At 41.4% G+C, this 21557-nt stretch overlaps 1 protein-coding gene across 2 annotated transcripts in view; it reads right to left on the minus strand.

The window, feature by feature from the left end:
- Atp10a (ATPase phospholipid transporting 10A (putative)) overlaps positions 1 to 21557 on the minus strand; it is a 174810-nt gene that overhangs the window by 87664 nt on the left and 65589 nt on the right. For both annotated transcript variants that reach the window (XM_052161529.1, XM_052161526.1), the window contains exon 2: positions 115 to 319. In XM_052161529.1, the coding sequence (XP_052017489.1) occupies positions 115 to 319 (205 nt within the window). The remainder of the gene's footprint in view (positions 1 to 114; positions 320 to 21557) is intronic.

Consider the following 21557-nt stretch of genomic DNA (forward strand, 5'->3'; position numbering starts at 1 on the left):
AGCACAGGCTTAGTCAGGAAGAAGGGCTATCAGACTCTCAGTAACAGGAAAATTGGTCCAGCTCTTGCAGGAGAGGCTGATGCCTGTGGTGCTCTGAGAATGCAGACCACTTACAAGCTCCGAGAAGCCACGGACCACTTGCCGCCGCTTCAGGTTGGTCTCTCCATCCAGGTTAGCAGTCTCGATGTGGCACAACCCATCAGGGTCACTGGATGACAGCAGCAAAATGTCCGCAGGTATGATTTCATTGCAGCAAAGACGGACAAAGTCGCCCACTCGGATTTCTTTCCAGTATCGATTCACATACTTCTTTTCTTCCCTAGTGAGAGACTTTGATTAACATGGTTGACAAGATCCAACTATGCTGAATTTGGCCGATCAGTACTTGAGAGTCATTTAAAAATTACTTCTAGTTTTGTCACTATAAAAAGTTATTTCAAAAAAACAAGGGCAAAGCTATAAATGCATAGCACTCTATTTGAAAGGGACAGAATAGACAGAACTGTAGGGACAGATTGTGTGCCTGGAAGGTAGGGAGATGGAGACTGGCTCATTAATGGAGAGTACTTTTTGGGCTAACAAAATGTTCAGGAGCTAGACGATGATGGGGGACTCAACACTGTGGATACCATAAATGCCATGGGCTTTCTTCACTTGAAAATAGTCAAAATGACTATTCCCAACCCTGTGCCCCAAAGAACAGAAAGCAAGGATTCATACAGATCACTGATGTTCATCATGGTATGACAAGAGCCACAATGTAGAATCAAGCCCTCCTCCCACTGATGGACAGGCAGACAAATACAGTGCACATACAGTGGACTATTATCCATAAGAAAAAAAAGCCAGAATGCAGGTGAACCTTGATGTTGTGCTAGTGAAATAAGGATTCTCAAAATGACTGTCTCGTCCCTCCACTCCCGAGGGATCTAAAATAGGTACATGTACTGAAGAAGAAAGAAAGACATAGAGTTACCAAAGGCTAGAGGAGGAGAAAAATATTTCTTCATGGAGGTAGTTGCTACCTGGTAATGGTAAAGTAATAGAAACAGTACTGATGGTTGGCCTGCACAGCATCATTAATGCTACCAAATTATACACTTAAGATAGTTACAATGGCAGATTTTGTCATGTGCCACTTTTTTTATTTCAAACATAACTTAATTTGTAATGGCAATCTTTATGTTATGTGTATTTCCCAGAAATAAAAAGAACATCATTTTAAAAACTTTATACTAGAATTATATTGCACCTGCTTAAGAGGGCATTTGGGTGGTCTTAGAGCTCTTGCAAGGCTAGGGAGTAATCTCTGATCAATGGCACAATTCAGTATCTGGTCTGCAAAATGGACCCGAGACCAGGTCCATCCTCCCCACTGAATCAAGAAGAAACCCATGACACCAGCTATAGTCACCAACCTCTGTAGCCTTCAGAATTCGCTCACTACATCATTCATATGACCACTAGAAAAGCAAACTTCTTCTAATCCAACACAAATGTCACTTTTAAGAGTTTCTTGGACGTTATGTATACAGTGTAAAGAGATGCCTTTGAATACTTTCAATGCCTTAAATTCCATAGATTTGAGGAAATCCCCACAAACATCAAGGGCTGTCTGCTACAGGTGTTGCCTTCAGATTCTTCTGTGTTTCCCTTCCCTGTCTCTCTCCTCTCATCTGTCTCAGTCCAGTTCGCTCTCTCTTGATACAGAGGCTGTGTTGCCCAAGCTGGCCTCAGACTTCTGGTCTCAAATGATCCTACTCCAGAAACTCAAGTAGCTGGAACTGCAGGAACACACTACCACTCCTGGCTCTTCTTCCATTTTAAGCCTCTAATTCTTCTGTTTTACTACTCAAGATCCACCAGACCAACTATGCACAAAGTACAGAAGTAGCCATTATAAAGTAAGATTTAAATGTAGCTTCTATCCTAGAATATAAACACAAAGAGAGACACAAACACTAGACAGCATCCTGTGGGCTGTAACAACCAAGCCCATGTAGTTGACCGTACACCCCATACAACAAATTTCACTTCCATTTGTGTCCAGTGTAATGCTTACTATGTTTAGCCCAGGGAACTGTATGATCACACTAAGATTTCCTGTGCCCTTCCCCACTCTACCCAAAAATGGGTAGCTATGAGATAGTACATAGAAGTAACACTCCATCACCCATCAAGTTATCATGTGAAAGGGCTTTAAGGACTGGAGACAAACTGGCTTTTGTGACAGAGACAGTCCCAAAATAACCCAGCAGTTCCTTATTCAGTGGGAGACTTAATCGATCAGTGTCCCACCTTTTAGTCCCTTACAATGGTATTAAATTTCCTTGTAAATTTTGTGGCGCCAGTCTAATTATAGCCCAGACCCACCCAATGGGAAGAGGTGGACAAGAATACCTTCTCCTAAATGCAGAAGTCTTGGAACCTGGAACCTGCTATATGAGGACAGCTGGCAAGACTCAGAGCAGACAGTCCAGCTAATCCCTGCTGGCCATAGAAAGTGTGATGAGATCATGTTTGTATGGTGTTTAGCAGTTTATATGTGTACTTTTTATTACAGAGCCATAAAACCAACACATGTCCTCTCTAACTCCTACACCAAGGCCAGGGCCCTCCAGCACCCCCTTCTTCTCTGCTCTCTCTTCCTCCTCCTCTGTTTTCTCCCTCATTCTTCTCCCCCTCTTCTCTCTCCCAGGCAGCCCCATAGTCTATACATATGGAGCAGTAAACAAGAAATATGCCCAGAACATAATTTTCCAATGTCCATACCTGAGAAAGAACTACCTCATGAACAGGAAATGTGGTTCACCAGAGGGTGAAATGACATATAAACCCAGGGACTTGACAGTATACAGCTGTGAAGCATGAGCTGGGATGTGGTCGCACATCATAAATCACAGTCACTCCAGAGGAATGACAGCCAGCTCTTCTGTTAGCTGGGTACACCACTCAAGATTCAACTAACCTAAAACTGTCAACCCAAGAAAAGTTCAAAGAGCAATTACAAGAGAGAATATGTATATGGTTCTGGACACACTCACCAACTACCAATCGCTAGAGGGGTTCGTAGACCCTAGAGCAGTGGTTCTCAACCATCCTAATGCTATAACCCTTTGTTATGGTGACTCCACCAAGCAAAAAATTATCTTTGTTGCTACTTCATAACTATAATTTTGTTGCTATTATGAAACACAATGTAAATATGTTTTCTGGTGGTCTAAAATGATGACCGCTAGATTAAAGGGTCCTTAAACCCTCAATGGGGTTGTGAGCCACAGGTTGAAAACCACTGCCCTAGAGGATAACTTTCTGCCCCTTTTCTAAACCAATTTCCTTTCTCACTATTTGAAATACTTACTCTTGTACCTACAGATAAGTAGAGCTCTCACTCCTCATCAAAGAAGCTTCTTTTTACAACAAATGGAGACCATTACCGAATGCATAACTCGTCAGGCTGCACAGAATAAGTGACTGGTATGTTCAGCCCCAACTAATATATTTACAGTGTGATCTTTACATATAAAGCTCAAGACATATTGGAAAGGAGGTGGAAATATTGTAAGCCAGAGGACCAAGATACATTCAGCAAAGCTGTTATCTAGATGTAAAATGGAAACTGGCACCCGTTACATCTTAACAACATAGATGCCTATACAAGACCTGCATAATGACAATACCAGTTGGTATGCTGATGAAGATGGAGAAATCTCACAAGAACTACAATCAATCAGTGACAGCTGACAAAGAAATTCAATTTACTCCAGTGGTGAGATAGGCTCCCTGATAGGTTATCATCCAATCCCAAGTAATCATCCCTAAATACACGTACTTAGGAGCAACACTAAATGGACCCAGTGGTTTGTTGTTTTTGTTTTGTTTGTATATGTGTATGTGTGTGTGCTCGCATATATGTAAAAATAATGAAGAGACTGCGAATTTGAGGGGTCACATGAGTAGTTGTTGGAAGAGCAGGAGGATTGAAAATTAAATAAACATAGTACTCATGTACAAAATTCTAAAAAAAAATTAAGTATAGTAACAAATATAAGAAATAAAAAACAAAATAGTAAAACAATGTCTTATGCTTAAAAGAGTGAGGCCTAAGGCATAAGCAAGCTGTTTCAAGCAAGACAAATGTCCTGATACCCTCAGAATAGACTGGAAATCTTGCCTGGTCAGTCAGCCACCAAGCATCTGTATCCCTGCAACATCACCTTTCAGCCTCTGCTCAGCTGGAAGGTGACGGTGTTAAACTGAAATGAAGGAATCTGCGGTTTCTGTAGTTTTCTTCAGGAAAAAAGTTGTTAACCCTTTATAATCCAGCACATGCTGTCTTCTGTTGTCATCTGAACTTTTTCTATCCAAAGCTGAAGGAATCTGCTATAAGAATTAGAATGACCCACATTTGCAGCACAGGACATGACAAAATCTAGATGTGATGGACAAAGTACCTTCTAATAAAAAACTAAAGCTGTATAAATCAAAAGAAAAGAATTAGAATGACTAATTTCACTTAAAGGAAAAATTAAAAACATGATCTCCTAATTCATTATTTTGATCATTGGTTTAAGCTTGGCTAAAACTACTTTATTTATTGAAATCATGTTTTTAACACTATTAAAAGTAATGCAGAATTTAAAGTAATTGCTCTATCCAGGTAAAAAGCACTTTTATTTAGGCCAGAAAATATATATTACCCTTGTAGTTTTTCATAAATTCAAGATTTAAGCATTGATTAGAAACAGACACACACAGATATAGATTTTAGATAGATAGATAGATAGATAGATAGATAGATAGATAGACAGATAGACAGATAGATAGACTATACTCTCAAATGGTGAGCCAAATCAACCCTTTCTTCCTTCCATTGCTCCTAATAGATGTGTGCTACAGAAATGAGAGAAGTAACTAATACAAAAAAGAAAAGTCTACTCTTCTACTTCAACAAATTGCTCTCAAGAGGATTTACATTTAGGCTATTTACCCTCAAAGGTAAAGGAATAAAAGCTTTGTTTTGTTGGTTTTGCTAGGTGAAGTCAGAATCTGGTGTTTCTTACAACCAGTTAATACCTTGGCGCTCTATTCTGTCCCAGGTACATGAATAGTCACTGTAAATGCTCAGATTGTCACTATCCTTGTGTCCAGCATGGTCTCTAAATTTATAAATGTAATGATTTCATCTGTTTCTGAGTTTTTCTATGTTACACAGGAAGGTGTAGGAATAAAAAGCATGCTCACTTTGGACATGGTAGTCAATCCCTCTTCACAACGTTGATGCTGCTATCAACAAAAAGTGCCATGAGCGTTTGCAATGGCGTGTTGTCCATGCTTCTGAGAATGCCTATAAACATGACATGGGACTACGAACACCCATGCAGGTCTCTTCCAAGATCCTTAGAAGGATGCCGGGGGCAGACAGGCAGAGGGCAGCCTTGATCACAGGGTTAGGGGGTGTTGAGAGGACAGACAGCAGCAGACTAGAGCAGTGAAACGCCAAAAGCAGGTTCACAGTGAGGCCTAGATTGTGAACAGCTAGAAGGCACAACAGCGTGGATAAGGCGCAGCTAGAAGGCACAATAGCATCAAATAAAGCCAAATGGATGAAGGATATGCTCACATTTGGAAGGTGAGCATAGGGATCCATGGTGCATAGCCATGTCCTGTGAGCACTGAAAGCAAAAGACAAAAATGCTGTGTGATCTGAACAAAAACCCTGCCTTATCCTTCCATGCTGAGAGAGAGCAGCTGCAAAACAGTCCTGGAATGTGTGTGTGGAATTGCCACATCCTCAAGCTTTTTGTAGCTCCCAGTGACTCATCCATGAACACAGAGGGTCATCTTTGCAAACATCTGGCATGCATTCATCTCCCCAGAGACTTACTCAGCATTCAAATACATCAGACTGTTTAGTCTTGTGAAAGACAACTGTTCTTCAGAAACAGCTTTCTAGGCAAGGGATACTGCAGACTGACCAGTGCTTTTTTCTGGAGGGAAGGGGTATTTTCTTCATTTACATTTCAAATGCTATCGCCTATTGCATGATTTTCCCTGTCCAATCACATTAAAAGAGTGGGAGGCCTGTAATTGGACAGGGAAAAGGAGGCAGAACTAAGCATTGCAGGGACAGAGAGTGTCTCAGAGTAGGAGAAACCAAGATGGAGGTAGGCAGACAGGAAGAAGATCCTGATCCTGCATGGTTTTAAACAGCCACAAGTAGCTATGATTTCAAAAGGTTAGAAATATTGGGATAAAGTCTTATCATCAATTAGCACTGAAATTACTGTATTGGCATCTTGCAAACTGTGATTTTATTGATTGTGTGTGTGTGTGTGTATATATATATATATATACACACACAACCAATCATATATATATATATATATATATATATATACACATACACATATACATTAACCAATCAGATATATATATCTGATTGGTTAATTAAGCTTTAAGAGTCTTGATTACACTGGGTAATTAGGTATTGAGATGGCTGACCGTGGGGTGAGTACATACTGCATGGTAGCAAAAGGAACTCAGGGGCACCCTCTGGAGAAATAGCCCAACAGAAGCCCTGTGGTTCAGCATGGCTGGAGAGCTGACGGGCTGGCAGGAGTACAAGAGCCTGGTCCAGCACTGCAGAGAGTTAGCGGGTTCCTTTTTATTATTTCGCGCAACAAGCCCCTTTCCCGTTTCCCTGGCTCCAGAAAGTCCCCTATACCATTCTGCCTCCCCGTAGCTATGAAGGTGTTCCTCCACTCACCCACCCAGTTCAGGCTCCTACCCTCGAATTCCCCTCCACTGGGCCATCTATCTAGCCTTCCTAGGTACAAGGACCTCTCTACACACTGATGCCTGGCAAGGCCAGCCTCTGCTACATATGCAACTGGGTCAGTCGATGTGTGAACCTTGGTTGGGAGCTCTGATTGGTTGATACTGCTGTTCTTCCTATGGGGTTGCAAACTCCTTCAGTTCCTTCAATCCTTTCTCTAACTCCTCCATCGAGGACCTCGTGCTCAGTCCAATGTTTGCCTGTGAACAGCTGCCTCTGTATTTGTCAGACTCTGGTACAGCTACTCAGGAAACAGCCATATCAGGCTCCTTTCAGCTAGAACTTCGTGGCATCCACAATAGTGTCTGGATTTGATGATTGATTATATACAGGATGGATCCCAGGTGGGGAAGTCTCTGCTCTGCACTTTCTCTCCCCATTTGCTCCTATGAGTATTTTGTTCCCCATTCTAAGAAGGACAGAAGCATGCACACTTTGGTCTTCCTTCTACATGAGCTTCATGTGGTCTGTGAATGGTATCTTGTGTATTCTGAGCTTTTGGGATAATAGTCACTTATCAGTGAGTGCATAAAATGTGTGTTGTTTTGTGATTGAGTTACCTCACGCAGGATAATTTCTAGTTCTATTCATTTACCTAAGAATGTCATAAATTCATTGTATTTAATAACTGAGTAGTAATCTGTTGTATAAATGTACCACATTTCCTGTATCCATTCCTCTGTTGAAGGACATCTGAGTTCTTTCCGGCTTCTGGCTATTATAAATAAGAATGCTATGAACATAGTGGAGCATGTGTCCTTATTATATGTTGGAGAATCTTTTGGGTATATGCCCAAGAGTGGTATAGCTGGGTTCTCAGATAATATTATGTCAAATTTTCTGAGAAATTGCCAGACTGATTTCCAGAGTGGTTGTACCAGCTTGCAATCCCAAGCTGGTACAATGGAGGAGTATTCCTCTTTCAGCACATCCTTGCCAGTATCTGCTGTCACCTGAGTTTTTGATCTTAGTAGCTACTAGGACTGATATGAAATACAATCTCAGGCTTGTTTCAAATAGTATTTCCCTGATGACTAAGGATGTTGAACATTTCTTTAGGTGTTTCTTGGTCATTCAATATTCCACAGTTGAAAATTCTTTGTAATTTCAAAGCTCTGTACCCCCATTTTTAATAGGGTTATTTGATTCTCTGGAGTCTAGCTCCTTGAGTTCGTTGTATATATTGGATATTAGCCCTCGATTGGATATTGGACGGATAAAATTATTTTCCCAATTGGTTGGTTGTCATTTTGTCCTATTGACAGTGTCTTTTGCCTACCAGAAGCTTTGCAATTTTGAGGTCCCATTTGTTGATTCTTGATCTTAGAGCATAAGCCACTGGTGTTCTGTTCAGGAAAATTTCCCCAGTACCCAAGTATTTGCTCCTTCCCCACTTTCTCATCAATAAGTTTCGGTGTATCTGGTTTTATGTGGAGGTCCTTCATGCACTTGGACCTGAGCATTGTAAAAGGAGATACGAATGTATCGATTTACATTCTACTACATACTACCTGCCATTTGAACAAGCACTGTTTGTTAAAAATGCTGTCTTTTTTCCACTGGATGGTTATAGCTCCTTTGTCAAAGATCAAGTGACTCTAGGCGTTTGTGTTCATTTCTGGGTCTTTAGTTCTATTCCACTGATCCTCCTGCATGCCTCTGTACCAGTATCATGCAGTTTTTAATCACCATTACTCTGTGATACAGCTTGAGGTCAGGGAAGGCAATTCCCCCGAAAGTTCTTTTTTTGTTGAGAATAGTTTTTGCTATCCTGGGTTTTTTGTTATTCCACAAGAATTTGCAAATTGTTCTTTCTAACTCTATGAAGAATTGAGTTGGAATTTTGATGAGGATTGCATTCAATCTATAGATTGCTTTTGGCAAGATGGCCATTGTTACTATATTAATCCTGCCAATGCATGAACATGGGAGATCTTTCCATCTTCTGAGATCTTCGATTTCTTTCTTCAGAGGCTTGAAGGTCTTGTCAGACACATCTTTAACTTGCTTGGTTAGAGTCATTCCAAAGTATGTAATATTATTTGTGACTATTGTGAAGGGTGTCATTTCCCTAATTTCTTTCTCAGCTTGTTTAACCTTTGAGTAGAGGAAGGCTACTGATTTGAGTTAATTTTATATCTAGCCACTTTGCTGAAGTTGTTTATCAGCTTTGGGAGTTCTCTGGGGTTGCTTATATATATATGATCATATCATCTGCAAATAGTGATATTTTGACTTCTTCCTTTCCAATTTGCATCCCTTTAACATTCTTTTGTTGTCTAATTGCCCTAGCTAGAACTTCAAGTACTATATTGAACAGACAGGAAGAGACTGGGCAGCCTGGTCTAGTTTCTGATTTCAGTGGAATTGCTTCAAGTTTCTCTCCATTTAGTTTGATGTTGGCTACTAGTTTGCTGTACATTGCTTTTACTATGATTAGGTATGGACCTTGAATTCCTGATCTTTCCAAAACTTTTAACATAAAGGGATGTTGGAGTTTATCAAATGCTTCTAATAAAATGATCATGTGTTTTTTTTCTTTGAGTTTGTTTATGTATTGGACTACATTAATGGATTTCCATATATTGAACCATCCCTGCATCCCTGGGATGAAGCCTACTTGATTATGGTGAATGATCATTTAGATGTGTTCTTGGATTCGGTTTGTGAAAATTTTATTGAGTATCTTTGCATCAATATTCATAAGAGAAATTGGTCTGAAGTTCTCTTTCTTTGTTAGGTCTTTGTGAGGTTCTGGTATCAGTATCAGGGTAACTGAGGCTTCATAGAATAAATTAGATAGTGTTCCTTCTGTTTCTATATTGAGGAATGGTCTGAAAATTATTGGTATTAGGTCATAGAATGTTGTTCAGCTTTCATGTGTATGTGGGCTTTCTGTTGTTTTTCTTGCTATTGAAGACGAGCCTTAATCTGTAGTGATCTGTTAGGAGGCATGGGATTATTTCATTCTTCTTAATCTTGCCTGTTTTGTGACAAGTTATATAGTCAATTTTGGAGAAGGTACCATTAGGTGCTAAGAAGAAGGTATATTCTTTTGTTTTAGGATGAAATGTTCTAGAAATATCTGTTACGTTCATTTGGTTTTCCTGTTCAATCCATTGAGGAGAGTGTGGTGTTGAAGTCTCCCCACTATTCTTGTGTGGTGTGTAATGTGAGCTTTAAGCTTTAGTAAAGTTTCTTTTATGAATGTGGGTGCCCTTGCATTCCCTTAGGGTCTGTATGAAATCTGCCCAAGATCTAGATTTCATAGTCTATGGTGAGAAGTCTGGTGTAACTCTGATAGACCTGCCTTTATATGTTACTTGACCCTTTGCTCTAACTGCTTTTAACATTCTCTGTTTGTTTAGTGCATTTGGTGTTTTGATTATTAAGTGACAGAAGGAATTTCTTTACTGGTTCAATCTATTTGGAGTTCTGTAGGTTTCTTGTTTGTTCATGGGCATCTCTTTCTTGAGGTTAAGTTTTCTTCCATAATGATGTTGAACATATTTATTGGCCCTCTAAGTTGGGAATCTTCATTATCTTCTATACCTATTATCCTTAGGTTTGGTCTTCTCATTGTGTCCAGATTTTCCTGGATGTTTTGGGTTAGGAGCTTTTTGTTTTTGCATTTTCTTTGACTGTTGTGTCAATGTGTTCTATGGTACCTTCTGTACCTGAGATTCTCTCTTCTATCTCTTGTATTCTGTTGGTGATGCTTGCATCTATCCTGATCTCTTTCCTAGGTTTTCTAACTCCAGGGTTGTCTCCCTTTGTGAATGCTTTATTGTTTCTATTTCCATTTTTAGATCCTGGATGTTTTTGTTCATTTCCTTTACCTGTTTGATTGTGTTTTCCTTTGATTCTTTAAGGTATTTTTGTGTTTCCTCTTTAAGGGTTTCTACCTTTTCTACTGTTTATGTTCTCCTGTATTTTTTTAAGGGAGTAATTTATGTCCTACTGAAAGTCCTCTATCATCATCATCATGAGAAGTGATTTTAGATCTGAATCTTGCTTTTCCAGTGTCCTTATCCAGGACTTGCTATGGTGGGAGAACTGGGTTCTGATGATGCCAAGTAACCTTGGTTTCTGTTGTTTATGTTCTTATGCTTGCCTCGGGCCATCTGGATATCTCTACTGTTACCTGCCCTTGCTGCATCTGACTGGAGCCTGTCTTTCCTATGATCCTCAGAACTCCTCAGAGTCCAGCTATCTCTATGATCCTCTGATTCTGGGATCATGTGATCCTGAGATCCTTCGTGCATCAGAGCTCCTGAGAGTCAAGGTACCTTTGGGATCCTGAGAACTAGTGTGACCAATCTCCTGAGATCCTATGATCCTGTGATTCTGGGCATATTAGAGTGCCTGGGGAGTCAAGCTTCCTCTGGGTGTTGTGGGAGTTAGTGCCGTAAGTCTGCTTAGGGCACTGGCTCCGATCAGAAGAGGGACCAGTGCTTTTATTTGGGGTCTACTGTAAGCTCAAGCTAGTCTTTACATCATAGTTTCTCTCAGCTCTGAAACTCCATCATCTTAGTCCTTGCAATAATTATAACCAAAAAGTGAACACTGCTCCCTCCACACCACGCCAGATGAAGTCACCATACAATGTGCTTTCCAGCCTGCATCTTAGGAAACTCTCTTTTGGTCCTAACAATGATTCTAAAGAGACTGAGCAGTCCATTGTCACAAACCCATGTTACTCTGGGATTCATGATGGCAAATGAGGTTTGACCCTGAAAGCACATCTGATCTGGAGGTCTAAAGAAGGGACATCTCTGATAGACTTAGGACAATGCTAAACAAGAAACTCCACCTTCCCTGACAATTTGAAATTGTGCAGCCAGAAAGTGGTGTAGTCTGAGAATGTGTATTGTTATGCATGCTGAAGAAATAAAGGCAGCTGGAGCAAACATCACAGGGCTTGAGAGGCACCGAACAGCAACTCCAGTTCTTTTTGTCAAAATGCCTACACATTTGTAATCAATCAGAGGGACCTCATGGTCAAAAGACACCAGATTACAGTTTGTGCTACAAATTGGCTCATGTGCCCTAAATAGGCCTGAGCAGACTGAGAGATACACCATTATTCCTGGGACCACATGTTTCTAGAACCATCTGAGCTGTGGTTATAGAAGGACAGTGCTCCACTGTGGTCTCCCACTCTGGGCGCTTCCCTCTGGAGTTCTCTCTGAGGTAGAAAACTGTTTTTTCTCCTGAATGACAGCTCTGAGCACTGCTTCCTCCTTAGACAAATCAAACCTGACTGCAGAAGAAGCCACATTGCTGAGGTTTGGGTCCCATGTGGTACATATTCTCACATGATTCTTCTACAAAGCCACTGACTTCAGAGTGATCAACTATTGCTAATGATGCCTCCCATCTGGCCAGTCTGTCACTTACGGTCACACAGCCAGACGCTTACACATTCTCCTCTGAGATGTGACTCATTCCCAGAACCATGCTCTGGATTCTGAATGCCTCAGCTTCCTGATCTATAAAAAAGGAGGCTAAGCGAGTTCAGTCTCCCAGCCAGCCTGCCCCTTCACAGCAGACTTCCCACAACCCTTTACCCCTGCCCTACACACTTCACCCTTTCCTGGCACCTGACAGCTGGACTTCACCTTGCAAGCTGCTTTGTGTGTGACTTTTCCCCAATGATGCCTTTGAAGTAAGTGTTCTCATTTTAACTAGTAAGGTTAGAAGCCCCACAAAAGAGCCACAAGCTACCTCTTACGATTGATTGTGGTATGGAATTAAAGCAAATGCTGGCACACTGTTTACAAGAGAGACACTGCCTGCAATTGTTCACAAGATTTCAATGATGAGGTATGACTCAACATAATCATTAAAATATGACTACAAGGTTAGGCTCTTCACTTAATTCTATTAATCCCAATCTATGTAACAGGAGATCTTTTATAGACAACATGTTGGCTTCTAGTCTCTGTCAGCTTGTATTTCCTGCAAAGATTGTTAGGATTCTGTCTAAACTTCACCCCACAGTTACCTAGCAACAGCCAAGTATCTTCCTCCCCACAGTTACCTGGCAACAGCCAGATAGGCCTGGCCCACTATAAAAGGGACTTCTTGCCCCTCCTCTCTCTCTTGCCTCTCTGGCATCTCTTTGATTGTCTCTTGCCCTCTTGGGCTCTTCCTTCCCCCTCCCCCCCCATGTACTTCTCTACTCTCTCCTTCTCTCTGCCTCTACTACCCCCTTAACTCCCCTCCCCATGCCCTGAATAATCTCTATTCTATACTATACCATCCTGTGTCTGGTCCCTCAGGGGGAAGGGATGTCTCAGCATGAGCCCACTGAGATACCCCCTTCCCCCAAACCCACCATAGAGCATATTATTACACCCATTTCTCTTTTTATGATCACAACAAAGACATCCTGCTGTGACATACTGGCACATTACCACTAAAGCCCACCACTCAAATCAACTCCTCTGATGCCTCCCAAGCACCCTGAAACTGACTGGTTCTTCAGATCACCTTTTAAGCAAGCAGAACAAGTCTTTCTGCAAAAAAGATAAACATTTTTAAAAATTTCAAAACTATAAGCAAACGACTGCAGAATATGAGGAGAGGGAATAAATGCTTACAAAAAGCCATGGGGGCAGGTCATAGAGATTTACTGAGAGGCGACAGACCACCAACAGACATTTCAGAACCTAACGATCCATTACAGGATGTGAAAAGTGCTGCCGAGTGCAGTTCATCCTGGATGCTGAGTTTTCAGAGATCCACAGAATACACACGTACAACCTGATGAAGCAAATACCCACTATCTCCCAATTCGCAACCTTCATCTGCTCCCAAATAGAATTGCTTTTGCTCTATTTCAACCTTGTCTGTGATCTCTTGGTTTACAGAGCCTTGTAAAATAAGTAGTAAGATGGCTTCCTGGCATTAGAAATCCTCTTGTGTGATTTGTTTTTCAGATGATGATCAGACAGACAAGTATGTGTATACATGCATGTGTGCCTGTGTTTATGGGAGGAAAATAGAGAAACAAACAAACAAACAAAAAAAAACAAAGATGAAGAGATGGAGTCAGAAAGAAACAGAAATTTATACTTTTAAAATTATCTTAATGTTATATACCCTCATTATTCAACAAACCCAGGAAGAAGGAAGCCCAAAATAAGAGATAAGAGCTTTAAAGGGTTTCACAGTTTCAATACCACCGACATTCTGAGCTGGGCAGTTCAGTTTTACTTCCCACTCCCAGTACTGGGTGTTGAGCTCAGGATTTACACATACTAAACAATATTCTACTACTGAGATACAGCCTCCCTTTCTAATTTTCTTTTTTCTTAATTTTGTGACAGGGACTCAATAAATTGCCCAGGCTCTTCGAACCAGCCATATTAGTGCCTGGGCCTACTCAGTAGCTGGCAGCCAGGTAGTAGCTGAGTGCAGAAAGGTGTCTTCACATCACAGCACACTGAACAGTAGCCCTGCGTTCAAAAGATGCCTGCACCCTCCCTCCTAACTGGAGAAGTCAACTGTAGAAATTGCCAAAAGCCTCCTGGGCATCAGAATTGGTCCTGATTGAGAGATGGTGCATTGAAGCATCCAAGAAAAATACTCTGGAAAATGAATTATTAAGTAAACATTTACAGGAGGAACATATTTTAAAAATCATGTAGGTGTGAACTCATCACTGAAACAGAATGGGCAAAATCGAAGCAGAAACCTGAGCCAAATGTGTTATGTAACACCCAGGATGGCTCTTCCTTCTACCACAGCTCAAACATCTGCTCTTTCAGCACCATGTGCTAACTGATTCAGAAGCTGACATGAAATCAGAGGCAGTGAAAGATGACGCTGGGGGTGCTGGCTCTTCGGAACTGAGCCTTCTGAAACTACTAAAAATACCATCAGCTCAACTATCAGCATGAAATGCACTTTCTGATCTCACATTGTTAAAAGCTGATCTCACAGAAGTAGGGGGAGCGGGGAGTAAATAAATAAACAAACAAACAAATAAATAAATAAATACAGACAACATCAGATGAGGAAGGGAGGGAGCTCAGAGAGGCAGAGAAGAAAGCATTGGACACAAGTCAGTGGGGAGATTAGACGAGGAATAGTTTGGTAGATTTGTGCTAAGTTACAGTTAGACAAGAGAACTGAATTCTGACTTGTACTGCATAAGTATATGGCTCTGGATAACAACGACATATACTTCAAGAAAGCTAGGAGAATGGACTGAATTTTTCACCACAAAGAAGATAAACAGGTAAATAATGAGATCTATTATGTTCCTTCTGACTGGACATTGCACAATGTATTCACTGTCAAAGCATCAAGATGGTACCCCATAAATAGGTGCAACTTTGGCATGCCAATTAAAACTAAGTGAGTAAACACGAAGAAGAAAAACACATTTCCTAAATTATTTTCTCTAACATGTCTCCTAAATGCAATACATCAAATTGAATGGAAAAGAGCTGAGCATGGAAGCACACGTCTGCAGTCAATCTAAGGGGAACTGAGGCACGGGGCTACGGAATCTGAGTCCAGCTTAGGCTACCACACAAGATCAAGCTCAAAAAAGAAAAAAAACAAAAACAAAAAAACAAAAGTAGATAATAAAATAAAACTAAAATAATTAAAATACTGGGAAACACTGGCTACTGCAAGGTGAAAAAGCTCTGTGCAGTGTCCCAGCATAGCTCAAACAGACATGAAGCCCCTTAGCTTCTTTGGAAGCAGACCAACAGACCAAGTGTCTCAGTCCAAGATTAGGGAAGACCAAACCATTTAAAGAGCACAATTATGCACGCCAATGTGACACTGAACACCCACGATAAATTACTTTTTCCTAGGAAATATGCCAACCAGCCCAGGAGAGCAAAAGAATACCTGAATCAAGATTGGAATACAAACTCTGTAAGTCGTAAAACACTTTGGATGGTCGTTTCTAAGGTGGTCATTCTTTTGATAAGTTAGGAATGTTCAAAAACATACTAATTCCTTGGCATCCACAGGGACTTCCAGGACCTCATGTGGATATCCAAATCTGTATAAGCTGTTAGTTCACCTGCATACCTCCTCCTTACGTGTTTTGCTTTATTTGGTTTTTGACCGCCTGACCTGTAGGAGCATTTACATCTAAACTAGAAATCTTTCTCTGTCATTATCCTTGAGAAAATTTTCCTATCAAACTATGATATCTTTCCTACTTCTGTCAACCCATGCCCCCAACATTTCTCTTGAACTTTGTGCTTGAGGTGTGACTCGTAGCTTTATATTTGTAAACCATTAAATACATCTGATGTCTCCAGGAGGGACTCTAGGAGCATTATGTGATGGTGGTGTTTCCTAGTTTCCTTGTTTACTGTATTGTGAGGTGAGTACAGAGTATTTTCCTTAAATACATTTAAATGTCCAAACCATCTGATACTTATTTTAATGTTATGACTTGAGTGAATGTCTATATTACTTTTCTTGTAACCAAATATCTGAGAAAAAGTTAAAGGAATTTTTTTTTTTTTTTGTAATTCATGGTTTCAAAAGGATACTGCCACCATGGTGGGGAAAGGATCTAAAGTGTGATATCTGTGATGTGGCAAGCCACATCATGTCCACAGTCTGGGTGCGGAGGGAGGGAAAATAGAAAGTGGGGCTGAATTATAACTATCCAAGGCCTGCGCCACAGTAGCCCACTTTCCCCAGTGAGGTTCCACCCAGTAAAGGTTGCAAAAGATCACCATCAGCTGATGACCAAGTCTTCAAACATGCATTTCACATTCAAAGCACAACAGTGCCCAGCACATTTTTCCTGGCCAACCAGTCCTTTTAACTCTAGTTATTAAGCTATCTTTTCACCTAGTGAATGGAAATGCCCCTCTGTTCTGTATAGAATTGTTGGATTTGTCTACTGTATTCTAACAGTCTCTCTGTGTGCTTTTTCATGTCAACACCATACTTGTCTGACCAAACAGGTTATCTGATCAGTTCCACCATTACCATGGGAATAAGGAAAAACTTTTCTGCAAACTGATCAAGGTATTCCCTCCCTCTGGGTAAGAGAAGCCTCAAGGCTGTGCCCTTAAGACTCAAAGCATGTGATGGGTGAGCCTCTAGACTGCTTGCTTTGGAATATTTATGAGTCACACTGATTTCAATATCTAGTGCAAAAATTGTTCCTTGTCTTTTGATCTTGGCAAAACAATCCTCCAGATGGGACCAAACAGCATACATACAGGTTTGCTGCTGTTCCTCCCCGAAAGCATTCCTTCCAATCCACCCCAACACACACCACTCTGGTGCTACCTTCTCCCCACAATCAAGAATCAGACATTATAAAACCAAACTCTTTCCCACAACAAAAAGCTCTCTAAAAACATCACCAGAGCAACTTTTCCCAGTAACATACTTATTGCAAATGTCCTAAATCATGACAAGCTGTACACTTACCACTCAAGGTCTATAAAGAAACACTGCCATGTCTTGATGGATGCAGACACATGAGTAGAAGGGCTGTTGCATATGAACTGAAAAGTGCTACTAATATGCAATTCCTTCTGATGCGACTTGTGGCATGACAAGACATCTCTGTAAATTCCTATGTAGGGACAAGGAAAATGATATATGGTCTTACTCTTGGTCACTCCTTAAAATATACTTTTTAGTTGACTGGGGATGTGGCTGAATATAATTGGGACTGGACATGTAATTTCCTCGGGGTACACAGCATCCTAAGTTTGATCCCTAATACTGTAGAAAAACAAATGCAGCTTGGGAGGCTTATGGGTTTTTTTGTTGTTGTTTTGGTTTTGGTTGTTTGTTTTTACATATAAGTCTTCTGAGTCCTTGTACAGCTTCCAGGGACTTGGAACTAACTAGTGAGGGAGTAGAGAGACCCAGACCGAGAAAAAATCTAGGATTGACTTGTCTGTGTTGCCTGCTGGAGAAACAACAGGCCCTACAAGCTTGGTGTGTTTGTTATATGGAGTTGAACCAAGGGAGATGGGTATTACACACAGCAGAACAAGAAGGTAGAGTTATTACATATAGGATAAACAAAGAGGCCAAGTTAGTATATACTGGAGGATCAAGGAGGCTGGGTTATTCCCATGAAGGTAGATCACGAAGGGAGGGTTAATACATGCAGAAGAACAAGGAGGAAGGCACAGTTGTTATACACACCTGGATCAAGAAGGTAGGTTTAGCTAGTCTCAGTAGGAGCAGTCTCTGTGGAAGAGCAGTTTGCATTCCATAAACATCCCTGAGGAAAAAGCTATGGTGGACATATTTTGCATGCAGTACAATATCCACACATGGACAAGAAGGGACAGCATTGTCGTCATCCTCTGAGTCTCACTCCCAGAAAGAAGGTATTGCCATGTCCTCCGTGAGTCTGAGGCTCTGAGGTCCTGGACATGACTATACCCATGTCAACAACACACAGTTCCTGGGGTCCACACTCAAGCTTCCGCTTCTCCTTACACAGGTCCAGCGCTGTAACTGTTACACTCATCTCTTAATGCAGTCTTTAGTCCTTTCTGCCAGAAGCGCTTTCAGCACTTCCCCTTCTAAGTGCTTACTGCTCTCCACAGTTTTGTAAATATTCCTAGGCTTGACTTCATTCTGCAGGTATGAATTCTATTGTTTGACTCCATACTCTACAAAGCAGCCAGGTTTTAGGCTCAGGCTCTGTCTGCTTTCTAACACAATGCCAGGTTCTTTCCCAAAGCGTGAGGAAGTGGTACCCCAAGAATAGACAACTAGAACTTCCTGCAGGAAGGCTTTCTGGCAGACACTGCCAGGAGAGCAAGGAGAAGCATGCCAGGGTGGGTTAGGCAGACACCGTGCTTATGCATTTCCCAGTGGTGGTCCCCTAATCTCTGCAGGATCTGCTTCTCCGGACTGAAATCAGGGCCCGCCTGTGTGTGTCTGTCCTGAGTCCTTATACTCCAGAAATGTAACTAGTGCTGCCCACAAACCTATATGCAGTCAAGGTCTGTCCCAGAAGCCTACATACATGGCACCCCTGGTGTGCAGTAGAAGGAGGAGAACAGTTAGTCCAAACTATTTCCCCAATGCCCCTGTTTCCTCCAAATCAGAACTATATGTTAAAGGACTTGAGAGCAAGACCCTACCTCCCTTCCGCCTTATGAGAAGACTGACAGCCAGAAAGGCAAATGAGCCTTCTTACACACAAAGAGGAGCAGCCTGCATTCATGATGGAGGTGCTTCCTGAGGCTTGCTGCAGTCCCTCACTGAGAGCACCCCTTCCAACCCACCCCAACCAATGCCATTCTAGGTGCTACCTTCTCTCCACAATGCAGAATTCGACATCATAAAAAGCAACTTCTTTCAGCCAAAAAAAAAAAAAAGGCTTTCTAAAAATGCCACCAGAGCAACATCTCCTAATAATACATTTACAGCAAATGTCCTAAATCATGGCAGGCGACACAATTACGATCACTCTGGGATCGTAAATAAACACAGCATGTCTCGGTGGATGCAGACACTGGAGTAGAAGGGTTGTTGCATATGAAATTTAAAAGTGCTACTAGGATGCAATTCCTCCTCATGCCACTTGTGGGGTGACAAGACACCTCTGTGATTTAAGCTTGGAGTCCTCCTCCCAGCTTTCTTCAGTAAAGAGAGGTGGCAGCACATAAAGAAACTGTTCTCCTCAATTATGCAGAGAATAAGCAACGATACTAGAATTCACAGCAAACTTTGTTTCCCTCTCTGCTGGTGGCCACCCTCTAAAACTGGAGGCCATGAGCAGGGCACCCCTAGATGACAGCATTGACCTTATTGTGTTCCTGTGAGCAGTGCTATCCTCCCTCCAAAGATAAAGATTCTGAGAGGCAAAGGAGGTTAATAGAACACCAAGCTGAGAGTCATCGAAAGCTCCCAAATACATTAACCCCATCTTCTAATTTTCGGTTGTCTGACTGGAAAGAATGCTGAGAAATGCATGATGCTAACTGCTGTTCTTGCCTATAACTTTAAAAAACTGCATTTCCCTTTCCTTAGAGAAAGTAAGAACTTTAGAAGTGGCTCTGGTGTACAAGGGCAAGCCAGGTGTGATGGCACCCACCTGTAACTGTAACTCTCGAGAGACTGAGGATGAAGGAGGAGGTCAAAGCCACTCATCCCAGACAGTACATCATAGATCTAGCTGTGACCCTGTGTACATCCACAGCTATGACTAGAACCCAGAGGGCTCCACAGGGAGACTATGCTGCTTTTATACTTACCCAAATGCCTTGAAGATGAGTCACCAGGGAGGACTACTGTCCTCCATGGGCACAGTGTGACACAGCCTGTACTAATGGATCAATCTATAGATGACCCTCACAGTTAGAAGGGCATTAGCAGGTAGAGCCACACACATCCTGGACAGGTGTACTCTAACTGAATGCTGTCTGTTTCCTCTGGGACTGACTGGCCCAACAGAGGGGCAATTTGTGACTGGAGAAGACAGTGGCAGCAGGAATCTGAGTTCCTACTGGACAGATTTACTTCATCCTGCATTTTGAGAAACAATTCTTCCATTTTTTTTATATTTTAGATTTTGAAATGATTAATAACTGTTAATATACATATATGGGTACAATGTGACAGTTTGATATATATGCACAGTGCAATGACCAAGACGAGCTATTGAACATTTCAATCATCACACATCTTTGTGTCTTTATAGAAGGGGACAGTTAAAATCAACTCGGCAGTCTTGAAATAGACATTAAGTCTAGTCACCAACCATGCTGTGCAACAGATAACCAAACTTATTCATGCAGTGTCTTAAACTAAGGGTACTTTGAACAAAAGCTAGATATTGTCTAATTTTTGATTGTACTTATGTGTGACATAGAGAGAAATAAGAAGAGAGAGAGAGAGAGAGAGAGAGAGAGAGAGAGAGAGAGAGAGAGAGAGGGAGAGAGAGAGAGAGGAGGAGGAGGGGGAGAGAGAGAGAATTTGCAACAGTCAGCTCACTCTACCATGTAAGTTCTCCCTGGAATTGAACTACAGTCCTCAGTCTTGCAGGCAAGCACCTATAGCCTCTGCACTATCTTGACAGAACCAAGGCTAGGTATTTTCCCTCCCACATCCAGCCCCTGGCCACCTAATCTGCCTGTCCCCGGGCAGGATTTTTTGTTCCACATTCATATTAGGCACCTTATCCAGAACATGGAAAAGTTTTTGAGTGTCTCTGATGCTACAAGAGAAAGGTTTTTATCAGCTTTCATTTGGCATGTTATAGTCAAAGCAAAAGTACGCTGAAAACATAGTACAAAATTACCTTTATGCTATGTACATGGTCACACAAAATAAATACATGACAATGACATCCCTGCTTAGACTTGTGCCCTAGCCCAAGACAATTCACTGTGTATACATAAACATCCAAGTCTGGAAAAAATCTGAAAAATGCTGGTCCTATGAATTTCAGAGAAGGGCTCTTCACCAGTTGAGATGTACAGTGTTTGTCTATAGTTAGATTACACATGTCCTCTAGATTCTTCTGTATTACAGTACATTGCAAATTTTTTTTCCAGAAAAAGATTCACAAAATACAAGTCTCTGGATACCTTGTGCCACTGGCCAGGTTGGTAGAAGCCATTACTAGCTCGGGGGGGGGGGGGGGGGGGGGGGAAGAGGGGGTTGCAGGATCTAGATATACACATACCTTTCAAAGATTCTGTTTACCTCACCTCAAGTCCATCCTTCCCTTCTCTCCCAC

The sequence above is a fragment of the Apodemus sylvaticus genome, chromosome 1, assembly GCF_947179515.1.
Source record: "Apodemus sylvaticus chromosome 1, mApoSyl1.1, whole genome shotgun sequence".
Taxonomy (NCBI): domain Eukaryota; kingdom Metazoa; phylum Chordata; class Mammalia; order Rodentia; family Muridae; genus Apodemus; species Apodemus sylvaticus.